General features: G+C 39.8%; 1 protein-coding gene across 1 annotated transcript in view; it reads left to right on the top strand.

The window, feature by feature from the left end:
- KCNG4 (potassium voltage-gated channel, subfamily G, member 4) overlaps window positions 1–12,250 on the top strand; it is a 19,011-nt gene extending 6,761 nt beyond the window's left edge. The window contains exon 2 of the mRNA XM_009577816.1: window positions 11,465–12,250. Within this exon, the coding sequence (XP_009576111.1) occupies window positions 11,465–12,250 (786 nt within the window). The remainder of the gene's footprint in view (window positions 1–11,464) is intronic.
- The last annotated feature ends 11,459 nt before the right edge of the window (window positions 12,251–23,709 follow it).

The following is a 23,709-nucleotide window of genomic DNA, read 5'->3' as shown; positions in this document are numbered from 1 at the left end:
TGCTGAAAAATATCTTTTTCAATGACTAGTACAAAGTACTACTAATGAAGTGGGGCACTATTCAGAATATACCTGAAAAACAGGGGTATAAAACCAGCTTGGTGTTCAAACTTACCTTCTAACACAAGCATACATCACACAAATAATGGCCCAGAATGACTTGCTCTATTACAAAGAGATTAATGAAATCCTGACTTTCAGAAACACTTCTAATGCTCATTTAAAAGTGTAAGACTATAAAGGCGTATGTGTACATGCCTATCTATAAATATATTGGTATATACATATGACTTGAAATTACTTGGAACAAAATAAAGCTGGATGTGCTTTGTTTTTATTGCATCTGCTCAGTACTTTTTTCAGGGTTCTTATCAGGACACTTACTGCGGACACTCACTCTCTTAAATTATCTAGTCATCTAGTACAATTCTGATTTCTTCTAACCATTTTGATCAGCAATGAAAGTATTGCAGCATTTTGAAGTAGGAAAATGGTGTTTCACTGAAGCACCAAAAAACTCTGAGTCTACTAGGTGTACTCGGCACAGTAGAATCCAGCTAACTTATTTGCTTCATGGATTGAATTAGTTAAATTAATAACAATTGAAGAAACACATGAAATAAGAAGCCATGAAACAACAGAAATCAGAATATTCAAGCCTGGGACTTTGATATATATAGAAATTATTGCTTTATGAGATCTGCCTTTTTTTGAGGTTTGCATATCCGTTCAGTAACATCAAAAGCTTTGACCTTGAAATTGCACCATTATGTTAAGACTCCGATTTCATAGTTCCGCATTATTAGTAACTGTTTTCCAAGCATCCACAAACAGAATTGCATATTTCAGCATTAAATCTAACATGTACAACGTTGGTGAAGTTCACATTACTTAAGCTCTGCTCTACATAACCAGAGAGGGGCACCAGTGGGGGGTAGACGCTGCTGAACATCTGTGTCTCAGCTTACCCTCGCTGCCACAGAAAACAATTTTCTTTAGAAAGTCTGGACACTCCAGTGAGTAAATGGATTCTGCATGGTTTTCAAAAGCTGGCTCTGCCAGTACAAGGTCCAATGTTCAGAAAGCACAATTAGACATTATTAGTTTGCCTTATGTCCATCCAGTTTTGGCTGCATCCCAACAGCGCTGCATCTCCTGGCTTTGCACGCTACCCTGGGGGGACACCCAGCTGTTGTAGCTGCTCTGCAACGGGCAGTCAATCAACTGCTATTCAATGTGCCAGCACATATGTTCCTCACTGGGAATCATGCTTTCTTTTCCCTTTTGCTGCTTTCAGGTTTGTAATACTTACAAGAGGAAAAAATCCTGTTTACTTTCCTCACTTGACTCATCTCAAGGGGTTCAGCACAGATGACTGCTTAATAAATGCCTTCTTTGGGAAGATGGTATTTCCTCTGAGGGAGGCACTCTATCTTTGGAAGACGCTCTTTGAAATCAATGCATCCTCCAAGTTCGTAGCAATAATGCATCAAGTATTAAAAATAAACAACCACCCAAATTTGTATGTGTTTTAGAACTTCCTCTTTGAATATGATGGAAATCTTTGAGGACTCTTCAGTCTACTGCTGCAGTCAAATTCACAATCTGGTATTTTAATTCTGAGCAAATCTAATTGCTAATTCCATTGCAGCATCAGGGCTATGAACTGCGTATGTTGTGTTTATTCCCACAGTGTCAGCACCTCCTGTTAGCACTAGTATTTTCCCTTATAACAGATTCAACCGTATTTGGGACCCTGCTGTACGCCCTGTACTATGCAGGTACAATAACAAGTATTTTCTGCTCCAAAGACCTTACAATGCAGTGAGGAAAGAAGCAGAGAAGAAACAGTAACAAGGCAAATGATTTGACCAGCAGCAAAACTGGAAATTGAAGGTCATCCTCCTAAGTCCCAGATAAATACCTTGTCATTTTGACTATATTGTTCTTCACAGTTACAAAATGCAGTCTGTTAAATTTTACTGGAAAACCAAGAAAAAGATAATACTTCCACATCTTTCTCCTAACACATAGACTCTGGGGTCACCAATTGGTTTAAATCAAATTCAAATTCTTCAGACTGATTCTCACAGTGTTTGCAGAATAAGGACTGAAGCGTAAAAGTTAATTGAAATATTTTATTTTAGTTACACTTCTGCCCCAGAGAAGATAATTATGTATTGGATACAGAGATAATAATTTCCTTCTGTGTTCTTTCTAATGTCCACATTAATATAATCCCAATATTAGTTTAGTTTCCTCAAATATACTAATTGTAGCAAATGTTTTCGTAAGTCCAGGCTTCTTTCCCATAAAGCAAAGTGAGTGGGAAATCGTTCTGTGATCAGAATACGCAGCACTCCTTTAACAAGCTCATCATTCTGTAAATCGGGTTACGGTCTCTTTCTCAGCAGGCTATAAACCTTTTGATTTTATTGCATCAGTCTGTAACCATAAATCCAAGTACTGAAGTGATCCGAAAACATAGGGTTTTCAAGTTCTCCCTACCCATCATTTGATTCAGCAGAGCATGGTTTAATTATTCAAATAATAGCGGCAATGCGGTCGCAGTGATTCAGCAGTACCTGCAGCACTGCAGCTGGATCCCACAGCTCCAGGTACGCAGGGAACACAGATTGGTACAACACTTACTAACCGAATCATCATTTTACAGCCAAAAGGGATTTCTCCCCTGCATCTGTTCATTTCCTGCTGTGGACTGGGATAAGAACAGCTGGGACCCAGTTAGGTACCTCAGCTCCCTACACTGAGGTCTTGATCTGCCTCTGCTCCTCCCTAACCACGCTCTAGACTTGTAGCTTCACCCCGTACACCCACTGCCTTGGATTTGTGGGCAGGCAAGAGCAAGAACCAAAGCTTGTTTTTTCACTATTACATTAGCTTGTATTTTTTTCCACAGAGGGAATTGCCCGAGGAGAAACTGTAGACCAGGATGCAGTGCCCATGTATAACCTTGAGAGAGGTGCAAAAGGCTGGAAAACAGCACCCTGCCCAGGAAACGTCAACCTTGGACATAGAGAGGAAAATTCCTGCGAGTTTTGCTTCTAAATCCTCCACATAGAGGGCTGAGTGTTTTTTCTCTGAGTGGGCCAAAAGGCCAGACTGCAAGAAGAGCAGTCTTAGAATCATAGAATCATTAAGGTTGGAAAAGATCTCTAAGATCATCGAGTCCAACCGTCAACCCAACACTACCATGCCCACTAAACCATGTCCCTAAGCGCCTCATCTACACGTCTTTTAAATACTTCCAGGGATGGTGACTCCACCACTTCCCAACTTGCTGAGATAAGCCTCTCTACTAAGTGTTGGATAGCACAAGCAGGCAGAAGGCAGGTCGATAGCCACAATGCAGACTGATCCCACCCACCACCACTTCAGTGGACACTGGCCTCTGTCCACAAAAGTGTGTGGATCAGAGGGAAGGATCTGAGCAGTAACTGGCTGTACTGGAATGTGCCAAACAAAATCTGGACCTGCCAGGGTAGGATTAGCAGATGTGAATTGTGACTTTGCATCAGCCACAGAGCCAGACACGTTTCTGGTGTGAAAGTTGATGTTCTGGCAGCCTATCCTTCAACTGCAGAGTGCTAAGCAGGTCCAGGTCCTATGTTTAAGGAAACTCTCCTTTAGGACTCCAACAGGAGTCTGAATCAAGAAGAGTCAAGCATATTGGTTTATGAGTTCCTTCCCTGTTTTGTTTTGAGGCTGTTTAGTATGGGTGACTGAACACCAAAACAACCTTTACCTGGGAAGAGGTTTCAGATCCTTTCTGTCCATCGCTCATTTGGTTTATGATGATGAGCCAGCTGGTCTCCATAAATGTACCCTGGGAATAACAGTGTTTGCATCCAGTGGTTCAATCATGACTTCTAGCTGGGCTCACAGACTTTTATCAGCTTGGCTTCATAAATAATATTAGTTGCCTTTCTCATAAGTATGCTGTATAAGCAACATATATACATATTGCTGATGTACATGTTGATTTCCACTCTAAAGCTTTTAAAATATTAATCTCTGTAGGGATGACCCGATTCTGAAATAATCCATATACTGATCTAGCAGTACGTATTAGCAAAGTGTTCTACGAGCATTGGTGCAACTTTCACCATTTAAATAGGACATAGATTATTTGACACAAGAAAAACTTAAAATCACTAACATCATCATGAACAGTGTTAACTGGCAAGCATAGAAAGGAGATCATGAGAAATGCTGCAGGTATGCCTGTCTTACATCTCAGACTCCACCCTATTTATAGATTGTGTGAAATCCCAAATTACACACCATGGAAAACAGGTTCAGATTGCTGCCAATGAACTTCCACTTAGAGTTAGTCACACCAAGGGCAGAAAGTTGGTACCTATCCAATTCCTATCCCAATACAGCTGCAGCACTGCACTTCCAATATATAATGGGAATAACAGGATTTCTTTCCCCATTTTTCCTCAGATTAAGAGAAACTTTGCATGCCTCCCTCTGATGTTTTCAGATAGTTTCAGTTCCCTTTTTTACACTCTGGAAATTGCTTAAACAGGATTTGTTTGAGGTTTTTTGTGTTTAAGAATCAGTAACAAAACATGAAGAGTCCATGGCCACAATATAGAAAGACACCCTTTCTATCAAGGTGTAACACAGCCTTCAGCTGCTAACAGGCCAGACAGACTCAGGTTCAAATGCTCAGAATCCTCAAACAGTTTCGTAAGAGGAGCATACCGAAGTGTGCGATTTGCAAAATACAGATTATCACTCTGGTTTATGTTTGTTTGAGGTTTTTTGTGTTTAAGAATCAGTAACAAAACATGAAGAGTCCATGGCCACAATATAGAAAGACACCCTTTCTATCAAGGTGTAACACAGCCTTCAGCTGCTAACAGGCCAGACAGACTCAGGTTCAAATGCTCAGAATCCTCAAACAGTTTTGTAAGAGGAGCATACCGAAGTGTGCTCTAGTTTATGTTTGCTTCAGCATTTATGGAAAACCACTATGGACTAAAGGGTGAATATCCACTGCAAAAGGTATTGGGGTAAATCTTTGGCAGTAGGAAATTAATGGGCAGATCAGGTAATGATTCAGAACAAGTTTTCCAGAGCATATTTTAATTCTAAAGCGTCTTAGAGTGCAACCAAGTGGGACACATGGTCAGCACAGAAGCAGACCCTGAAGGCGTAAGAACAGCTCCTTGGTGTTCTAATCCAGTTATCTATAAATAATAAATTTTTTCCTTGTCTAGAAAATGTAACAAAGTGAGTTGCATCTGAAAACCAAGGTGGATAGACAAGATATATATTCCACAGAGGGAAATTCTGATTCAGTCTCCCTGGGCATTGGTACAATTATTGATGCATGTAAAGATATTATTTTCACTAGATGAGATTTATATCTCTTGTAAGATAGGTTAGTGCAGCATAACTCTGAAATCTGGTTTTGTTTATTATTCTAGATGTCATTATGCCTTAACTAATGTTTCTGGTAAACTAAGAGGGCACTAGGCCAGGAAATTTATCTTATTTATTTTATCTTGTGAGTGGCACATATCTCAAGTTCATTTAGCTTGAATTCAGTTAATGAAAAAATTTCTCTTCTGTAAACTCACCTGTGCAATTGAGGTCTGAGATTTAGTCACCACACATTACCCTGGCCAGTTCTGACCTCGGAGATGCTGAATTCCTGAACCTCAGATCCTTTCAAAAAAGGTACTGCAAGAAAGCTGCAGTAACACTTACCAGAGTCACACAATTTCTCATTATTAGAAATATTACATTCCAAGTACTGTCCCTACAGAGATCCAACTTGCTTAAACTTTTGTAAGGAGTGCACAATAAAAAGCAAAATTTATTGAATTCTTGATTATAAAAATATATATATTTGACTATATAAACCTACAGTTCACCCACACTTTAAAACTGCAGTCCCAATCCCTTACACCTCAAAAAGGACAAGGGCAAGAGAAAGGCAAGGATGGAACGACTTCACGCGAGGACTAAGGCAGGCAGAGTTCCTCAGGATGGGAACAAGCTACGACAGCGGCTGCAACAGACGTCTACAAAATCGCAAATGGCAGGAAACGAGTAAATGCCAATCAAGCAACCAGCGTCCCTTCCAGTGACAGAGCTTAGGGGTGTCAGAGGAAACTAACAGGAACCTTGTTCAAAGCCAAGAGGTGAGTTTCCATGCAACAGGCAGCAGACAAAAGAATGGCCAAACTTTATAGAAGAGCAGTTCAGTTTGCTTGCACGAACACCACCTTCAGCTCAGGAAGCTCTGGAGTGGAAAATAGAAGCTGGGAGATTTGCCTTGGGCATCTGTTTTCTCAGGCTTTCGGAACAGGGCACTGGGCTAACTGGACTCAGTACTGCTGTTCCTATACGTTATTATGAGCCTGTTTTTTCATATTTAAAGAGAAGTTAATGGAAGTATCCTAAAACGAGCAACTTTACTGTAACACCACAAACATTCCAATGCATAAAAGAACCCAGAAAATGAGCCATTGCCTTATACAGTGGAAGGCAATAATGAAAAGGAAGCATGAATTGCTTATTATCTCTGATGGTACAGAAGTTTTAAACAGCGACTTCGCTTCTTTGAGGTGGTTTATAGATTTAAGAAATCACTCAATATTTCAGGCATCAGGCTCAGTATATATCTTTTTACATACAAAATATTGTCTCCTTCATTGCTGAGCCAAATGCTCTTTTCATACGTAAGATCAATACCAGGAACTCATTTTATTACATTTATATCATACATTGCAGAATTTCAGCTAGAGACAAGTTTCATAAATCCTGATAAATTCTTGCATTGTTCAAAAGTAAATCTGCAGGATGAAAAAAGTATAAAGAGTTAGATACTCACTCACCACTGGCTTTGTGATAAGTGTTCTCCCGTCAGAGTCGATGATAGTTTGAGTACTGACTGACGCTATGGTAGTGTAAAACATATCAGAGAGTTTTGTTGAAAAAGCCCACACAAAATACGTTGTGGTCAGTTATAAATAAAACCTCATCTTCCCCTCATGTTCACAGTCAACACCATATTGGCTTGGAGCTTTTATAGGTTCTACTACACCATGGTACTTTGGGTACAAAAATGCAGACAGGGGAGAAAGAAGTCAGTGACAAATTTGACTCAAAGATCTGAAAATAAAAGCTCAGAATTCTGCTCTAGTTAATGGCGAGGTCAAGAGAGGGAGTTGTTTGGTGTGTTTTGTGTTGGCAGGCACTGACCGCTAGAATTTCCCAAATGTGTTTGCTTTTTTCAGAAAGAGGAAATCTATAAAAGTCATTGCGGCACAGAAATTCCTTTATTGGCCACTTATGCAAAAAAGCCCTTTCATGGATCAGAGTATTTGAGCCCTAATTTGACAGTTCACTGAGAGTAATCTAATGGGAATTTGGTGACAACAGCAAATTCGAAATCTACCACTGACATAGAGGCATCCGTACTTTGGTAAGAACATCGTATTTGAAGTCAGTATGTTATTCTGCCTGCTCTTTGGACAACAGTTGTTAAGTGGAACATAAAGCACTCCGAGATCTAAAAATCATCAAAAATACTGGGAGAAACAGAAATTGGCTTTGGTACTTAATATTTCCTCTTTTTCCCCCTTATTCCAATATTCACTGCTTTTGAACAGGATGTTCAAAAGGATCAAGAATCTTCAAAAACTGACGTTAGAGAGGGATATTCTATATAAACCATATCATGTATATTACATAATATATACAAATATCCCTAATATATAAACCATTCACATACAAACTCACCGGATGAAATCTATCTCCCAATGTGAAATCAGTAAGCCTGTTCTCATAAAATACCATAGCGCCAGGGTCTTACACTCTCTTTCCAGACAGTGGTGACAGAGAAATAAAGACAGGCAGAGAAAGAGGTTTGGAAGTTTCTGGCAGATGTCATATATGGACTGGCTAAATCATGGTACTTCTACACTATGTAATGGAGTGAAACGTCCCTGCGGCGAGATGGCAGCCCAGCTGCATTATTTCTAGGGCTCAAGTTAGTCACCTCCGTACAGAACTACTGGGCTGCATGGGTAAATCGGTTCCCTCTGAGAGAAACAGGGCTGGTTTTGCTGCATGCCTTCATGTAGTGTAGGTATGTCTGAAGCAAACACAACACATCCTTCTTTTTCTGTCTCTTCCAAAAAAAATGAAGCACAGAACTCTCTGCATTAGTCACAGTGTCAGAAACTGTGATATTGTCACTCTTTTGTTTGCTGCAGCAGAAAAAGGGACTGTGGTTTGAATCATATGCAAACATTTCTGAAATGTCTTTTGCAAAGTACATTAAAAAGACAAAGTGTGCTAACAGGGGAGAACTCACTGTACTTTACATCCACAACTATGCACAAAGGAAAAATAAAATGCGCACAGTAACATTCCTGAAAAGTTTGATTTGAAGGATGCTCTTCTGAAAAATGAAATACGCGTTTAGGAAGCTGACTGCACAAATTGCTTTCTCTAAATATATATAAATTTCCATGGGGAATACTGAGGCAACCGTGGATGGCGAGAAGAAAAAAATCTCCCAACCAGTCCTTACAATGCTACACCTTGAAATTTCACCCTCAATTCAAAAGACACCCTAGATCTTAATGGTTAAAACTTCCAGCAAACAAAATTTATGTTTTTGTATTTTTCAAGGAGGAATAGTGAAAGCTACATGATGATCTGAGAGCAATGTCACCTGTAAATATATAAAGGTAAATAAGTAACAGATGTACTGGAAATTCAGCCCAGTTAACAAAAAATAAAATAAATCTTGATGGGAACGATGAATAATTCACAGGCCACATCACTAGAGTGACCACAGGCACGTCTGTGCGGAGTCCAGGCTGCACTGTACAAATAATTTACAACTCAGAAAAAGTGAACACTGCATAACACAACTGTTGATTGCAAGCAATCTCATCAAGCCAAGTCAGCAGCTCTGCAAACGTCAATGCACTCTAGGCACTGCCATGACAATGACTTCAAATGGGGCTATAACCTGATCCTGTATGCCTAACTCCAGCAGGGCCAAGTCTTCATTACCTTTCACGATGTTTACTTTAAGATATAAATGATGATCTTGACAGTCTACTGTTAAGAAAGAGGAAAAATCCCCAAACGGTGCTACAGAGCTAAATTGTTCTGAGGGTTAGACAGGGTAAAACATATATGTAAGGGATATGTTACCACTTTACCCGAGGAATCTCAAATAGCCAATGATATAAACGCTGCCTGAACCAAAAGACTTGTTACTCCCAAGAATAGCAGTAATTCTATCACAAGGGACACTCTAAAAAACCAACATCGCATTGCAATGCAGAGGGTAACTGAACACTGGTAGTAAGTTTAATTAGTAGTAGGGGTATGTGTTTCCTGTGGTGTTTTTAATCAATATTGCTCGTGAAATTTGGCTGAGAATGGATAACACTGTATGAAGAACTGTTCCTCTAAATTGCTTAATTTCAGAGACAGGCTGTCAGGAAAGATGCATACAGCAGCCCTGACTTCATTCTACAGAGGTTACAAGAAAGCCTTTCATGAACCAAGGGTCTGCAATTATTCCTGAATAACACATGGCCACTCTGCTCTCCCAAAAGGAGGTTCTTTCTCTGCACAGATTCTCCTTCGTCATCCCTAGTTCTGCTTGATCTTCTGCAGTTGTGAACATCTCAGAGATGCAAGTCCCTGTTCAGCAAGAATACAAGGAGAAGACCCTTTATCCTTGCTAAGCGTTCATGTACCAAAGTTGTAGTTGGAAAGAGCTATTTGCTAAATAGTAATTTTCAAGCAGCTTAAAAATCTAAAATGAAATTACTGCCTTCTACATTTGGATTTTCTGGAATATGCAGTGACAACCCATATTCTGAGTCCAGCCTAGAATTTCAAAGGGTTGCAATACTAGTCAATCCCTTTCTCTAATTCCCAGTTATAGCCGAGATTTCTCATTTTCACCAAAAATTCAAAGCCTGTACACTTCATATGCCAGTGTTTTGATAATGTGCTCAGCAAAGAAAAACACACAAGGCTGCTTCAAAGTCAGCCAAAGTCCATGAAAGACTCCAGTTCACTTGAACTGGTTTTGGATTAGAACTGCAATCCAAATATTTGCACCGATGCAAGAACTTAATGTAAATAGCAGCATGCCACTGTGAAAATATCATACAAGTACCTGTTAGGTGGAATAATAATAAATTATTATTATTCAATAAACTTATTCACAATGCTTAAAAGCAAAAAACCAGCATTAGTCCAATCACAAGACCAGGTTTCTTAAGAACATATTAAATCTCTGTACAGAAATGTGTTTATCAATAGGATGGATAGGGTGTGTAAGAATGCAGTGACACCAGTATTTAAAAACAATGTGTTCCTTTCAGGGGGAGGTGTCCAGCTGCTAAGCAGTACATGCTGCTTTCATTGCTATTTCTTACTTTCTATAATGCAAAAAACGGTGGCAGGACCTGGTTTGTCTTCTGCCAGTTGAAATCCAGTAAGCAGACACTTGTGTCTATGAAGGAGGCAGTATGTACACCTGTAACCGATGTGTCCATTTGTCAGCTCGCTCTTTGGATAGATGCAGCCTAGCGGCTGCCCATCACAAAAAGACAAAGCTCAATGTAGTCTCTTGCTTACCCAAATAATTGCGAGTTAACTTACATTTGCCTCTTCGTTTCACTGGAACAGGCCAAAAGAAGTTCCATTTTTTAAGCTCAGCTCAGGAAAATAAAAAATGTTAAGCCAAGGTAGTTCAACTAAAGCAACTCCTTTGATAACAAAACCAAGAAAATACTGCTTGTAGCATGCGGGAGAGGATTCTTCAAGGCACGTTTCACCTACTGGGTAGATATTTATTTTCCTTTAGATTAAAACATTTGCATGTACAGAAAGAAACATGATTTATATATGGCATAACTGAGCCAAGGATCCAGATGACTTAATGAATATCTCTGAACCACTTTAATTGCACCAGAGTACACAGCATTTGTGAAAGCACCATGCATTGATCAGCACCAGACGTTTACAGAGACATTCAAACATTAATCTTTCTTTTGAAGAGAAACAGATTTTTGTACAGGCTTATAAGCCAGTCAAGTTTAAATTAATTTCTGTTTGAGAGCAGAAAGTGGGACTTACTTGGGACTTACAGGCTGCATGCCAAGACTTTATACAGAGACAAGTTTCATTCATTTAGACTGGAAGAAGCAACATAGTAAAAATAAGCAGGTGGATATATCTGTTCATTCACGTATTTCACATGCTCATTATCGTCTATACACCATTGAAAGATGGCTGCCATACGACTACCTGTTAGCCAGGGTTTGTTCATTTCTGATACCAGTGACTCAAGCAGACACATATTGCTTCTTCCTTAGTGTTTTTGGATGCTGGTTCACAGACTGTTTTTTTATTTAATTCTCTTTTTATTTTGTGTCAGGGCGAGTGTTCCCAGAAGTGCTATTACATCTTCGTCATAGAGACCATCTGTGTGGCTTGGTTTTCCCTGGAGTTCTGCCTCCGATTCATTCAGGCAAGGAGCAAGTGTCAGTTCTTCAAAGGACCCCTAAATATCATTGACTTCTTGGCTATTTCACCCTATTACGTTTCCCTCATCTTCTCAGAGGATGACTCAAATGAGGAGGATGACAGGCCAAGCAGCAACACATATTTGGAGAAGGTTGGTTTGGTGCTACGGGTTTTACGTGCCTTGAGGATCTTGTATGTAATGCGCCTTGCCCGACACTCCTTGGGCTTGCAGACTTTGGGCCTCACAGTTCGGAGATGCACACGGGAATTTGGCCTGCTTTTACTCTTCTTATGCGTGGCTGTCACTCTGTTTTCTCCTTTGGTCTATCTTGCCGAGAATGAATCTGGGAAGGTGCTTGAATTTACAAGCATACCTGCTTCTTACTGGTGGGCTATCATTTCAATGACCACTGTGGGGTATGGAGATATGGTACCACGGAGCGTCCCAGGCCAGATGGTGGCTCTGAGCAGCATCCTCAGTGGGATTCTCATCATGTCTTTTCCTGCAACATCAATATTCCACACTTTCTCCCATTCCTACTCAGAGTTGAGAAAAGAACATGAACGATTGCAGTCTCGGCTAAACAGAGTAAAAAATGCCAATCACTCTGGTGAAAGTGACACCTTCAATGAGACTGACAGCTTGATCCTGGAGGATCAAGCATCCCCAGTCAAATACATTTACACAGGGAACTAAGCCTGGTTGTAAAACGTTCCCAAGAACAGAAATAGAAATATACACATATGTATGTCAACATAATACACGAAGCAAAGCGGCAACATAGGTTATGATGCTAATTTTCTCTGCCAGCATAGGTATAATAAGCAGTCAAGCCAACGTGGCTAACTCCAACACATCATTATGGAGCTGGAGGTTTTGAGAATGTCAAATCAGAGTTTATTCAACAATAAATATTCCTTCTTCTCTATGACTAATAAGAATAAGCTTTGTCTCTGCCAGTCATGTATCTTGCTGAATACCTAATATTGAACGAGTAACAAACAAAACAGCTTGTGTTGGCACAAATACACTTGTTATTTTATTTGCCTTTGAGTTTCCAATGTTCTTGCAATTAACATCTTGAGCCAAGCATTAGAATGGATTCTTTCAGGGCTACGCACCAGTGTTGTTTATACAATGCTCATCCACCAGGCATACAGAAGAAGCCTCGATACAAACCTGAATTCTGTATCTAAAGCCACTAATAAGCTTAAAATAAAAGCACTGTATGTGAAAGCTTTCAAAGTTTGCCTGTAGCCAGACGATCAATCTAGAAATAACAAATGGCACTGCTATTGTATAAAATACATAGTGTTTGCAAGAGAACTTGCTTGAAATGCAGTTGCAGTCTGCAAACTGAAAACATTTCATACTAGACAGCAAAAGTTTTCAAACTTTTTTCATATACTTATTTAAAATAATAACGAAGAATAAAAAAACCAAGCTTATTGACCATATTAAAAAGAGTTGGTGTTATCTTTTTTACTGAATGGTGAAGGCTTCTCTGGGAGAAAGATAAAAAATAGAGTTATTGAAAATGAGATGACAGCTCAGAAGTATCCAAAGGTATGAATAGTAAAGAATGAGGTGAATGATTGCCAGAGGGGCAGTGGGAGTGATTTCCTAATGCAAATGGAAGATGTCCCTTTTGGGATATCCAAGTATAGCCATACGAAAGCGACAGGACTACACAGAAGTCAACAATGCTACTTCATGGGATAGTCTAGATGATCTTTTACAATTCGACCTTTTAGAAGCTGTGAATGCAGTTAGTGAAAACTGATACCAAGACATGAAGGCCGGGCCTGTGCAAACACCTCTGTGTTTAGGGCCTGCGTCAGCTCACAGATCCTCGGTTTGTAAGCAGTCCTGTTGACACCCGCAGAACTTTGACACACTGAATGTTGGGCATGTATTTAAGTGCTGAGATGAATTAAGGCCTAAATTATTTTTTAATCAGATTTTCAGCTTTCATTATTCCATTTCTCAAATCTTACCAAGGTCCCCATGACCTTGTGATGGAGCAAAGCTCGGTGAAGTGACGATTCAGTTCCAGTTTTCAGCAGGCGCCATTCCCGCACAGTACGGTGCGGTTTGGAGCCCGGGGGTACCCCAGGCGTTGTGACCTGTCTCTCACGTGGATACACGAACACGGTCACTGGCAGAGTTATGCAACTTCACGCAGGCATTTGGGAGTTTCGGTGTTTAGATACTATCCTCACTGCGCTGCATAGCTGAAGTACAGAAAAGCACAGTTCTTGGCACAATTTGGATCACGTGACTCAAATTAATCTCTTGGATTTATCTTGCTATTGACCCTATGATTTAAACCAGAGAAACTGCAGCGGATTATAGATGGGCTGTTGCAACACAATTGGAACAAGTCGACACTATATAACAGGTATATATATTTGCCACAAAAAGGGTGGAATTTATGCTGGTTTATGCATAGATCCATCTGATTTTTTATTTTCATTTTTCGCAATTAGCATTTATTTTTTGCCAGCAATTCTCTACAATAGGACTACTTAGATGGTAAACCAGACAAAATCCAACCCCAATCTGGACCATGATCCAGACCTCTCCAGGGTCTCCTGCGTTTCTCTGGGAGAGTCTGTATTTCTTTACAGTTATTCCAGTTTCTTAGGAAAAACAATTGCGCACTGTCACAATACCCAGCACAGCCCACTTCTGCCCCTCTGGTCTGGCAGAGCCAAAGACAGTGCTTGCTCCCTGCTGACTGATCCCTGCTAGAACACGTATCCTGATGCAGAAGAGCCACATCTTTAAAAAGACATTTCCCCCCACTGACACACGCTTTGGAAATAGAAACAATTAGGTAGTGCAACTGATTTGCTTTTTCTAATTAACAGTTATCTTGCAAGTTCAGGAGTTAGTTCAACATGGTCCCACAGAAAATTAGCCCAGCCACATTGCTCTAAACACGTAGATAGTTGGAAAAATGTCGGAGATGTTACTGCCCAAGTACTTATAACAACATAATGTCCAACAGGTTCTGTGATGTAGATGAGGTTGTGGACATAACATGCATTTAAGCTTGTGTAAGTTCTTCCAAAACACATGAAACATGGAGGTAAAACAAACAAACAAAAAATCATCAGTGTTTGAAGTAAGTGCTTGTACTTTCAGCAGAATCAGGACCATAACATAAATTTCTGGTCCTATAGCCGGGTCTGGGCTGCACCAGCTTTCAAAGAAAATGTCCTTCATGATTCATTGTTACTAGGGAGGGAAAAAATATGTTGAGAGGAACATTTAGTTCCTGTGTAACTCAACTGAGTAACAAATTCAGAACAAGCAGTTACAATTAGCAGATATTGTTGTTGCCAAGATCCTACCATTTCATAACCAGACTTAATTAAAAGAGCAGTTTAGGTGCCTGCTTCTCTTAGTCCAAAACCTTTTCCCTGAATCTAAATCCTCGAAGCAGCCAAGGAACGGCACCCATTATCCATGGGAAACCATGTTGTTCAGCCCTCACCAATACATTACATCTCTTTTTAAGCTGCTAATCGCTACTCTGATACAGCAACAACTCTGTCGTATAACGAAGGGACCCACAAAACTCCCCACCGTGCTGCTTTGTTTGGAGAAGTCGATAGATATTCTGCTCTGCAAACCAGCTAGAGACACCAGATAGAGAGTGACACAATCACATGAAAATGCAATACAGGCCCCTTCCAATTAGTGGTCTGACTTGGAACCAAAACACAGTGAATGGGTTTTGATCACGGACTAAATGCAAATTTTCTATGATGTTGAAATAGTACTGAGGGGCTAAGACCTTTGCTTTGACCGAACTCTCATTTCTTCAGGGATTCTGCAGATTGTTTCAAATTCTCAGTGCAGCCCTCGTACCTGCCAGCTATTCTCCAGCTGTTTCTCCTCTTTGACTTTCATCAGTTCCGCTGGTAGAGAAGCATTACATAAGATGAACATATTATTATTTCAGTAATGAACTCCCATTACTTTCATAGGTTTGGTATTTTGTTATTTCAACCTACTCCTGAAATTTGCTTTTCATCTGTCTTTGGCAATCTGAAGTTTGCATCCAGTCACTAGTATTCATAATTTAACTAAAGTTACCAGGTTTATTACTTAAGTCACATAAATTCCTCAAAGGGAACAGTACCTTATTTTAGGAGCAAATTGCAAAAGAATTCACTAAGTGTACTGCATATCCTATGCATAAATTATAGCAGAACTATTTAAAACTTGTATTGGGCAATATTTTTATTTCGAACATACCCAAACAGTATTTTGCAGTTATTTTGAACAATTAAGCACATCTGCTGATAAAAATTACACTCTGCATGCCCCTTCTGATTTTATTCCTAATGAAAGATTTTTTTTCCCTTTTTTTGTTCAGAAAATTATTTTAATACATTGCAGTAATCTATAAATAATGATGAAAACCTAGAAGGTCAAGGAGATGAAAAGTACAGCACATTCCCTGAAGGAGCATTAGAAAGTTTTTACTTCTACAAGTAATAAATTATTAGCCACATGTTAAAGTTAAAGCTGATAAAAGGCTGATACAGTACTCACGTTTCCTAAATGTAGTCTGTTTTCTGCATGGTAAAAAGCTAGATATTCTTGCACATTTTACTGAAAGTATTAAATTCCTTCCTGTGAACTATGTTGCTTCTGTAGCAATGGCTTATCTGAGCTAAATGGGGCTTTCACCACTTCCCTGAGCCCTAGCCATGGCACAATACCTGTCAAAGCCCTAATAAATGGGACAAAGTTGTGAATATATCAGGTACTCAATACGCATACCGGGTTCTCTGCTGGCCTCTGACATGGGGCATTAAACTGGATTTTCCAAGCAGGCAAAGCACAGAGACTGAGCTGAATACTTTTCTCTCCTTACAGGATACCAGCACTCAGCTGAACCGAGGTCTGCAGAACTCCCCGACTAGTTTGGGCAAACCGATAGCTGCATATGGGGTGCAGATCTTGTTAGGAACCTTCAGTTCTTAATTTCATAGAATCATAGAATAGTTTGGGTTGGAAGGGACCTAAAGGTCATCTAATTTGCAATACTAGCATGAAACCTAATACTTCAGGTTACTCTAACTTTTTTTTCTGGATGACTAAAATGATACTCACAAGGAAAAGATGAAGAGAAAGAACTAAGGTGTCTCCCTTTCCCCGCGCTCCTGTCCTCACCATTTTACTTCCGAAAGAAGCTAGTTCTCAAAAAACTTATTTTCCCCAAAGTTTAGTGTTTCTGTAGTTCCCTTATGCCTGTATCTGATCACCATAAAAAGCTCACATAGAGGGGAAAAAACCTAACCCAAAGCTACTTCATTATAAGAGAGGTCTGCATTCAGAATAGTACCAAGTAAATTCACATAGAAATTGCAGGCCTGGATCATCAGCACCAAGTAAAAGTGCTTAAGGAGCACCTTAGCAGAATATAGTAGATTCAGCAAGAGGGATAAAAATCCAGCTCAGATTTCATTATTTCCATACCTGATTCCTGTCACAGCTACAGCAGTTGTAAAAATCAAGCACAGGTCTAAAAGGGAAGGGCTGTAGAAGACCCTTCAGCTGTTTCTCTTCTGAAAGTTATAGTCTGTTATATCACCAGTAATAAGTACCATAACTAAGTAATATAACTTAATCATCCTGAAACAACACTTAAAATTTTTAAATCTTAAATGAAAAGGTCTACTGCTTCATACCTGACAATTTTGTTTAAAAAAATCCTTTAGGACTTAACGTATTAGCATAGAACTATATAGATGCATATAATAAAGTCATAATGTCTTCCAAAATTTCCTGCTTGCCAGTTCTAGCATTCAGCCCAATATTAGTCAGTTAGACACTAACCATGAGTCAACAGGTTTTATCGCAGCTTCTTCAAAATAATTTCTTTCCATCAGCTTTCAAGAAACTGTGACTATTCTCAGTAAGAACAAATGAAGTGATACAGAATCTTTCTTCTGCCTAAAGTTAAAGCAGATGACGTGCAATTTATATTGACCTTGCAGGGCAATGAAGCCCTCACAATGCCTCTGTGAGAATCTAATAATGTTTCACTTAATTTCAGACAAACAGCAAGATCATTTGCTGATGTTCCACCATTGCTTTAACTCCGCATCCAGGTCCACATCACTTCTCACACAGACAGGATGCTGACCAAGTACCTTCCTACTTTCACAGCTTCTTTTGTTTCGCCTGCCCACTTTGGAAACCCACATCAGGAATTGTAGAATCGCTATACAAAAAGCCATCTCATTAAAGAATTTTCTTATTAAAATTCATAACCTTAAAGGTACCATGTGACAAATACTAAAGATAATTGGATTGCACTCATGAACAGAGAATACTAACAAAACAAAGGAAGTGCTTTTATGTCCTTCAATCAACAGGTCTTATACTGTCCTTTAAGTGACTTACACCATCTTTTAGGAAAATATCTGTTAAAATTTTCTAATTAAAATTTCACTTGCAAATCACTGTGCTTGAACTATCTTCACCAGAACAACAAAGCAGGCAACAATCATAAAACTTTATGCCTTGAGGATCTACTTCTCCCAATTATTTAAGTTTTCATTAGTCTGATGTTTTACTTTTACCTAGCTATCCTGAAGCTTTCCTAACTGCCTGTGGAACTTTTGGTTCCACACCAAATTAGTTAGAGTTGTTCTACCTTTGAGAGACTTTTATATGAGAATTTCACAAAAATCGTCTCAGCGCAAAGACAACAAACTCCAGGAAATTTCAAAGCTTCAGAGAGATGAAAAAGCTATGAGCTACTCATGATTAAAGAAAAAAAAATTATTGCACAGTTCAGCAAAGATACATTAATAGACTCATACAGCGCAATTACTATGTTTTTTACAGGATATTTTTAGGAAAGAGAGGGTGAAACCATACAGGTTGAAACCAGCTCTATTTGTAATTCCAAGTCTGATACATAGGTTCATACCTTGAATGGTGCTTGCAGTCAGTAGGATTTAGTACAGTCATTTCCAGAGTTGATAAAGATAATGCTATCTGCTCATTAAGGTGTAAGTATGCATGCTTAAACAAATTAAACTAATTTCATACTGATACAAAGATACCTAAGGGAAACTGAAGATCAAATAGATTCACGCTATAAGTGATTCAGAGATAGTGAAATGTTCTAACAGAATTTAAACCTGCATTTTGTCTACAGAATTTTGCATTTCTGAATAAAACAGTTACCAAGGTATTACACAAGAGTTATTAACAAGAGTTATTACACAAGTGGCATTAAAAAAAAAACCACCAAAAAACACAGAAATGCATTTCAAGAGCAAGAATATTGGAGGGAACATTACACAGAACAACAGATAAATCAGTTTCAAATTATTTCCCAAAAGAGCAAAATATGTCAGCAGTAATAGGATAATAGGTTTGCTGGTCCTTAATCACAGTTTGTTGAAATAACAGCAAATTAAAGGCCATTTTTGCAGGTTGTCGCATAATTCCTGTGAGCTGCTAAGTGAGTCTGGCTTTGTGAAAGTCTAGAGAGTTTGAATCACCCAGTATACTGAAAACTCTAAGAAGAGCAACTAAATATTACAGTAAGGTAGTTAAATTTTACACTTGACTACACTTTATTTCATTGAAGTAACACAGATTCTGACTGGTTTTAGGAAAGACCTCTGTGTTTCACGCTGCCTGCTTCTGTATCTCAGCTTGGGATACCAAAGAAAAGCAGCCTAGATGTGGTGTAAATCAGTATCACTCTTAAAATCCATAGACTTAATTCAACTTACCACAGCTGAGAATAAGGCTGTAAGCACTTCTACATTGCTGCAATATGTTCGCTGTCATTCTCCTCCTTCATCAAGGGTTTCTAAAATGTAAAAAAGCCAATCAGAAAGCTGAAGAGAAAGATCAACCTTCCTTTTACCACCAACCGTGATCAACACTTCAGGCTTCACAAGTTTTGTTGGACTGTGACCCCTGCAACCTGTTGACAAGAATTGCAAACACAAACCTTTGTATTTCCATTCTTACCTATACTCCTATCACTGTATGCTGCGGTTTTATATATACGTTGATCTTCCTAAAAACACAGACAATGCACTCTCTGAAACGGCCACACCAAATGCCCCAAAACACCCGCATTTCCAAAAGGGAGGGAGTTTCATAAGACCTTCAAAGATTTCCACCGTGGCTAATTCTGGGTGGGAAACTGGAAGAAAAGGGATGCAATTCTTGATTCATCCTGTTTCCAACAGAGAGAAGAGGGGCCACCAAAAAGTCTCTACTAGCAGGGAATATCCCAACCTGTAAACCACTATTAGACAATCGTGTTCCTGTGGATGGGGGAGAATACACTCCAATTATAACTACAAGGAGGTTCTGAACCTGCTCCTTAAGGGCATGCTTGTTTGAGAAAAGCTGGCATAGTCATAGCTGTTTGCTTGCTCAACTCTGGCTTAAAAGCAGCACTGAGGACTGCCAGTATTTATGTGATTCTCTCATTTTATTCAGAGAGCAAGAACAACCAGCCAAAAAGTCTTGGAGTACCCTGAACATAATAAGACAGCAATAGCACTCATTTCTCATAACTGCTTTTCTGTTGAATAATCAAGCTTATATTAGTTTTGGAAGTTTTCCTCTTCCAAGATGTGGTGGGTAAGTCAAGCTGAAGACTCTGCACAGAGCTTAACCCTGCAAAAATCTGTGCATGGGAATTGTCCCAAGGAACTGTATTTGCATGACTGGGTCTCATGAGAGAGCAGCAAAGCAGGTCTAGAGGAACAAGTACTAATGGAGGTTTTTCCTCAGGAAAGCTGTGGGTTTGCCTGTAAGAAATTACTCCAATTTCCACAGCTCTCTGGTTGCCACAGATACAGTTTCCTCTTTCTTTCTTTCCATTCATGCCTTTTGTGCTGCACGGGGCAATCCATTTTTTATTCATAGGCATTAGGAGGATCAGTAAATACACTGTGCCATGGCAGACAATTTTTAAGCTAACACCTCCCCAGCTGTGACCTGCAATTGCACATCTGAGGAGTGAAGTCTCTCTTTTTAACATTGCATTGGCCTGCCTCCCAATACAGTCACTCCGTGTACTTTTACTGACTGAATAAAATTATTGAAGAAGAATCTTATCAACATATGTGCCAAATGTCCAGATGAGTGTAACTGGATCTACAGGAACACCGCTTTGGTGTTGAGCCAATATTAAGACATCAGTGTTCAGGATTTTCTCCCACTCTTCCAGTCCATCGAGGAAGTGAAGCACACATGGACGGATGATGTGCTCACTCTTCAGGGGCTCCGTTCCAGCTCTGTTCCAGCCAGATCTGAGCCTAAGGCTAGGGGCCAAACAGGACCCCCACAGTCAAGTCACTGTGCTGGTCCCCTTCTTATTCGACATCTTCTCAGTTGTGTTACTGCCTTCTGAGAAAAACACTTTGTCTTATCACAAGGCAGCTTTAAGATACACTTCTAATGCTGTTACACAAATTATAACACTAAGTTGAAAAAAGGAAAATGCTCCAGTGATTCAGCCCTTTTTGCGTCTGGGACCTTCTGTCTCTTCAACATATGAACACCAAATCGGAGTTCACTTAACCTGACACCGGTGGCTCATAGAGATGCCTCCAGCCTATGAAACCCCCATAGCAGACCATGAGCACCCTGCCTCTGAGTGATGCTTTCCAAGCCAAAACATCAGTTCACTCATAATTAACACTGACAACTCGATCATACAATTCAGTATTATTAAGTCTCTCCCCCTGTCCAAAACCTTCTGATAGTTAAGACCCCACCTCAAAATCACTTTGTAAAGGCTCTGCATTGAATCCTGATCTGCCCTGGATGCTCTCCCAGAGGTCCTCACACCTTCTGTCTGACAGCCATCTAGTGGTACCTGCACTACTTAGCAAGGTAAAGGAGCAGCTAACTCAGTGCTCAGATGGATGGGTCCTCTCCTGTTAGAACCAGCAGCTGTTCTATGAGGATGGAATGTATACTCTATATTTATGTCACTTTATTTATTTGCCATTATCCTATAAAAAAATTACTATGTATAATACATTAGACACATCACCACAATGTTGTTTGTGGTCTTACGGTTGCCAACTGTATTCTCCGATGCATCCTGCTTCTGAGGTGAGCCGAGATAACAGATAACAGGGCTAGCACAGCTTCTTCTACCAAACAAATGATGGTGCAAGACCCCCCTCATTCCTGCAGCCAGGCCTCACTTCCTCTCCAGGGGGAAACTACGTGGTATTCCTGCTTTCTTCCTGCACTGCTGCCCAACGGATGATTGCTCCAGGACATATACAAGGTATACAAAGTGGTTCAACCATGGACACAGACACTGAAGACACCACTCCAGCCTCTCTGAAAGTCTTGCCGAAAGGTTTTCATTACGAAACACACACAGCAGTGATTCTTATGGCTGCCTTTAGCTGCTGCATACTCCTCCTCGGTGCCCCTCTTATCCCTCTCCTGCTTTCAAGCATGCATGTTGTGCAACGCAATTAAAAGTTGTCAGATTCCTTCCGCAGACTAAGCTCCTTGCTACAGTAATTTCCAGTTGACTCAAAGGACTTCCTGCCCACTGTAACAAATGCAACCTGAGCTTTTCTAGTTTCTTCCTCAGTTACCAATTGCATCCTTTTGTATTCTAAATGCTCAGATTTACACCACCTGCCCAGAATCACCTAGAGATCTTTGTTATGCTTTTGTCTTCACATATCCCCTTCTGTAATCTCCTTTTACTTGAGCCTTGGTCTGCATTGTCCCAGCAGAAGCAATGAGAGCTAGAACAAATCTACAAGATGCTCTGCATGACAAAGTAACAGAAACCCATGTAATCCTGAGCACATTTCTAAGCTCAGTAGACTACTGCACTCATTCCTAACTATAGACATCGTTCACTAGTTTCGAGACTTTACAGGTGTTGCATTGCCTTGAGGTTCTGAGAACTGTGAAATTAACAGTAAAATATCTTGGGCAGCTTAGCATGAAGGCAAGAAGATTGCAAATTAATGTTAAGTTTTATTCAGGCTTACCCAGTGGGCAGGAATGTATTCTAGTAAGTTAAGTGAAAATACTGTTAAGTGAAAAAAAAAAAGGAAAAAGAAGATTTAAAAAGTCAGCATGAGTATTCAGAGTCAGATATGATTATTCCATATACTACAAGCAACCCAAAGAAAACCAGCTGCCTCCGGTGTTTGCCTTTAGTTGTACACATAGGGGTTAATTCATAGTAGATAGATTGACACAGTTCAGGGGAACACCTCATTGCCAAAAGCATGATTTGACCCCTGAATACAGTAGCCAAACTACTATCGATCCGAGTGGCATCAGGCAGATTACTCAGCCCCGGGTTCCTACTAGAAAGAAGTGTTCTAAATAGGATTTGAAGGAACATGAGTTCTGGTCAGGAACAAAGATAAGGATATTGGCAGATCTCAGCATACTGGAACTTCAAGCTTACTTTTCCTCTACCTTCAATACATTCAAGCCCTAACTTAATTAAACCCCTCAGCTTATCTCAGCAGAAATACCTTGTAGAGAAATTGTATGCAATGTTTTCCTCCAGCACTGCGAAGAGACACATGAAACCCTACAACCAATAAATAATGCAAGAGAAACTAGTTCTAACTTTAAAGACTGACAGAGAAAACTCTCCTTATTTCCTCTAGCCTGAATTCTCTACAGAAAAGAAGGTACTTTTCGCTCTGTCCACCAGCACACTGACCACCCAGCCCCAGCTGTCTGAACTTTCTGTGCTGTTCCCAGCAATTTATAATGATCCCAGCTGGCCCTCATATCCCAGCCTGATTAATTAACACAGAGATGTTTCTTCACTTGCTGTGGCTCTATGTCTCTTTGTAAAGTCCTGCAAGCAACCAAAAGGAAGAAGAGAAAGGGAAAAGCTTTAGCTGGCACTCATCCAAACATATATCTTTACGTGGAAGATAATATCTTTAGGGAGGAAAAATGACACAATAAGTTTCCCAGGACATAGTGCAGCAAAATAATGCTGTGTTATGCACTCTCTGAGAAATTAACTTTCAGCTTTTTTGCCCCTATTAAAAAAGACAGCAGGTTTTGTCATAGGCTTTATACTAGCTCCTTTCACACTTCAGAGGCATCAGTCACAGGGAGGTGTCAGGACC

Source organism: Fulmarus glacialis, unplaced genomic scaffold (assembly GCF_000690835.1).
Source record: "Fulmarus glacialis isolate BGI_N327 unplaced genomic scaffold, ASM69083v1 scaffold5280, whole genome shotgun sequence".
Classification (NCBI taxonomy): domain Eukaryota; kingdom Metazoa; phylum Chordata; class Aves; order Procellariiformes; family Procellariidae; genus Fulmarus; species Fulmarus glacialis.
The sequence above is the reverse complement of the archived record's forward strand: the minus strand, read 5'-3'. Positions and strand labels throughout refer to the sequence as shown.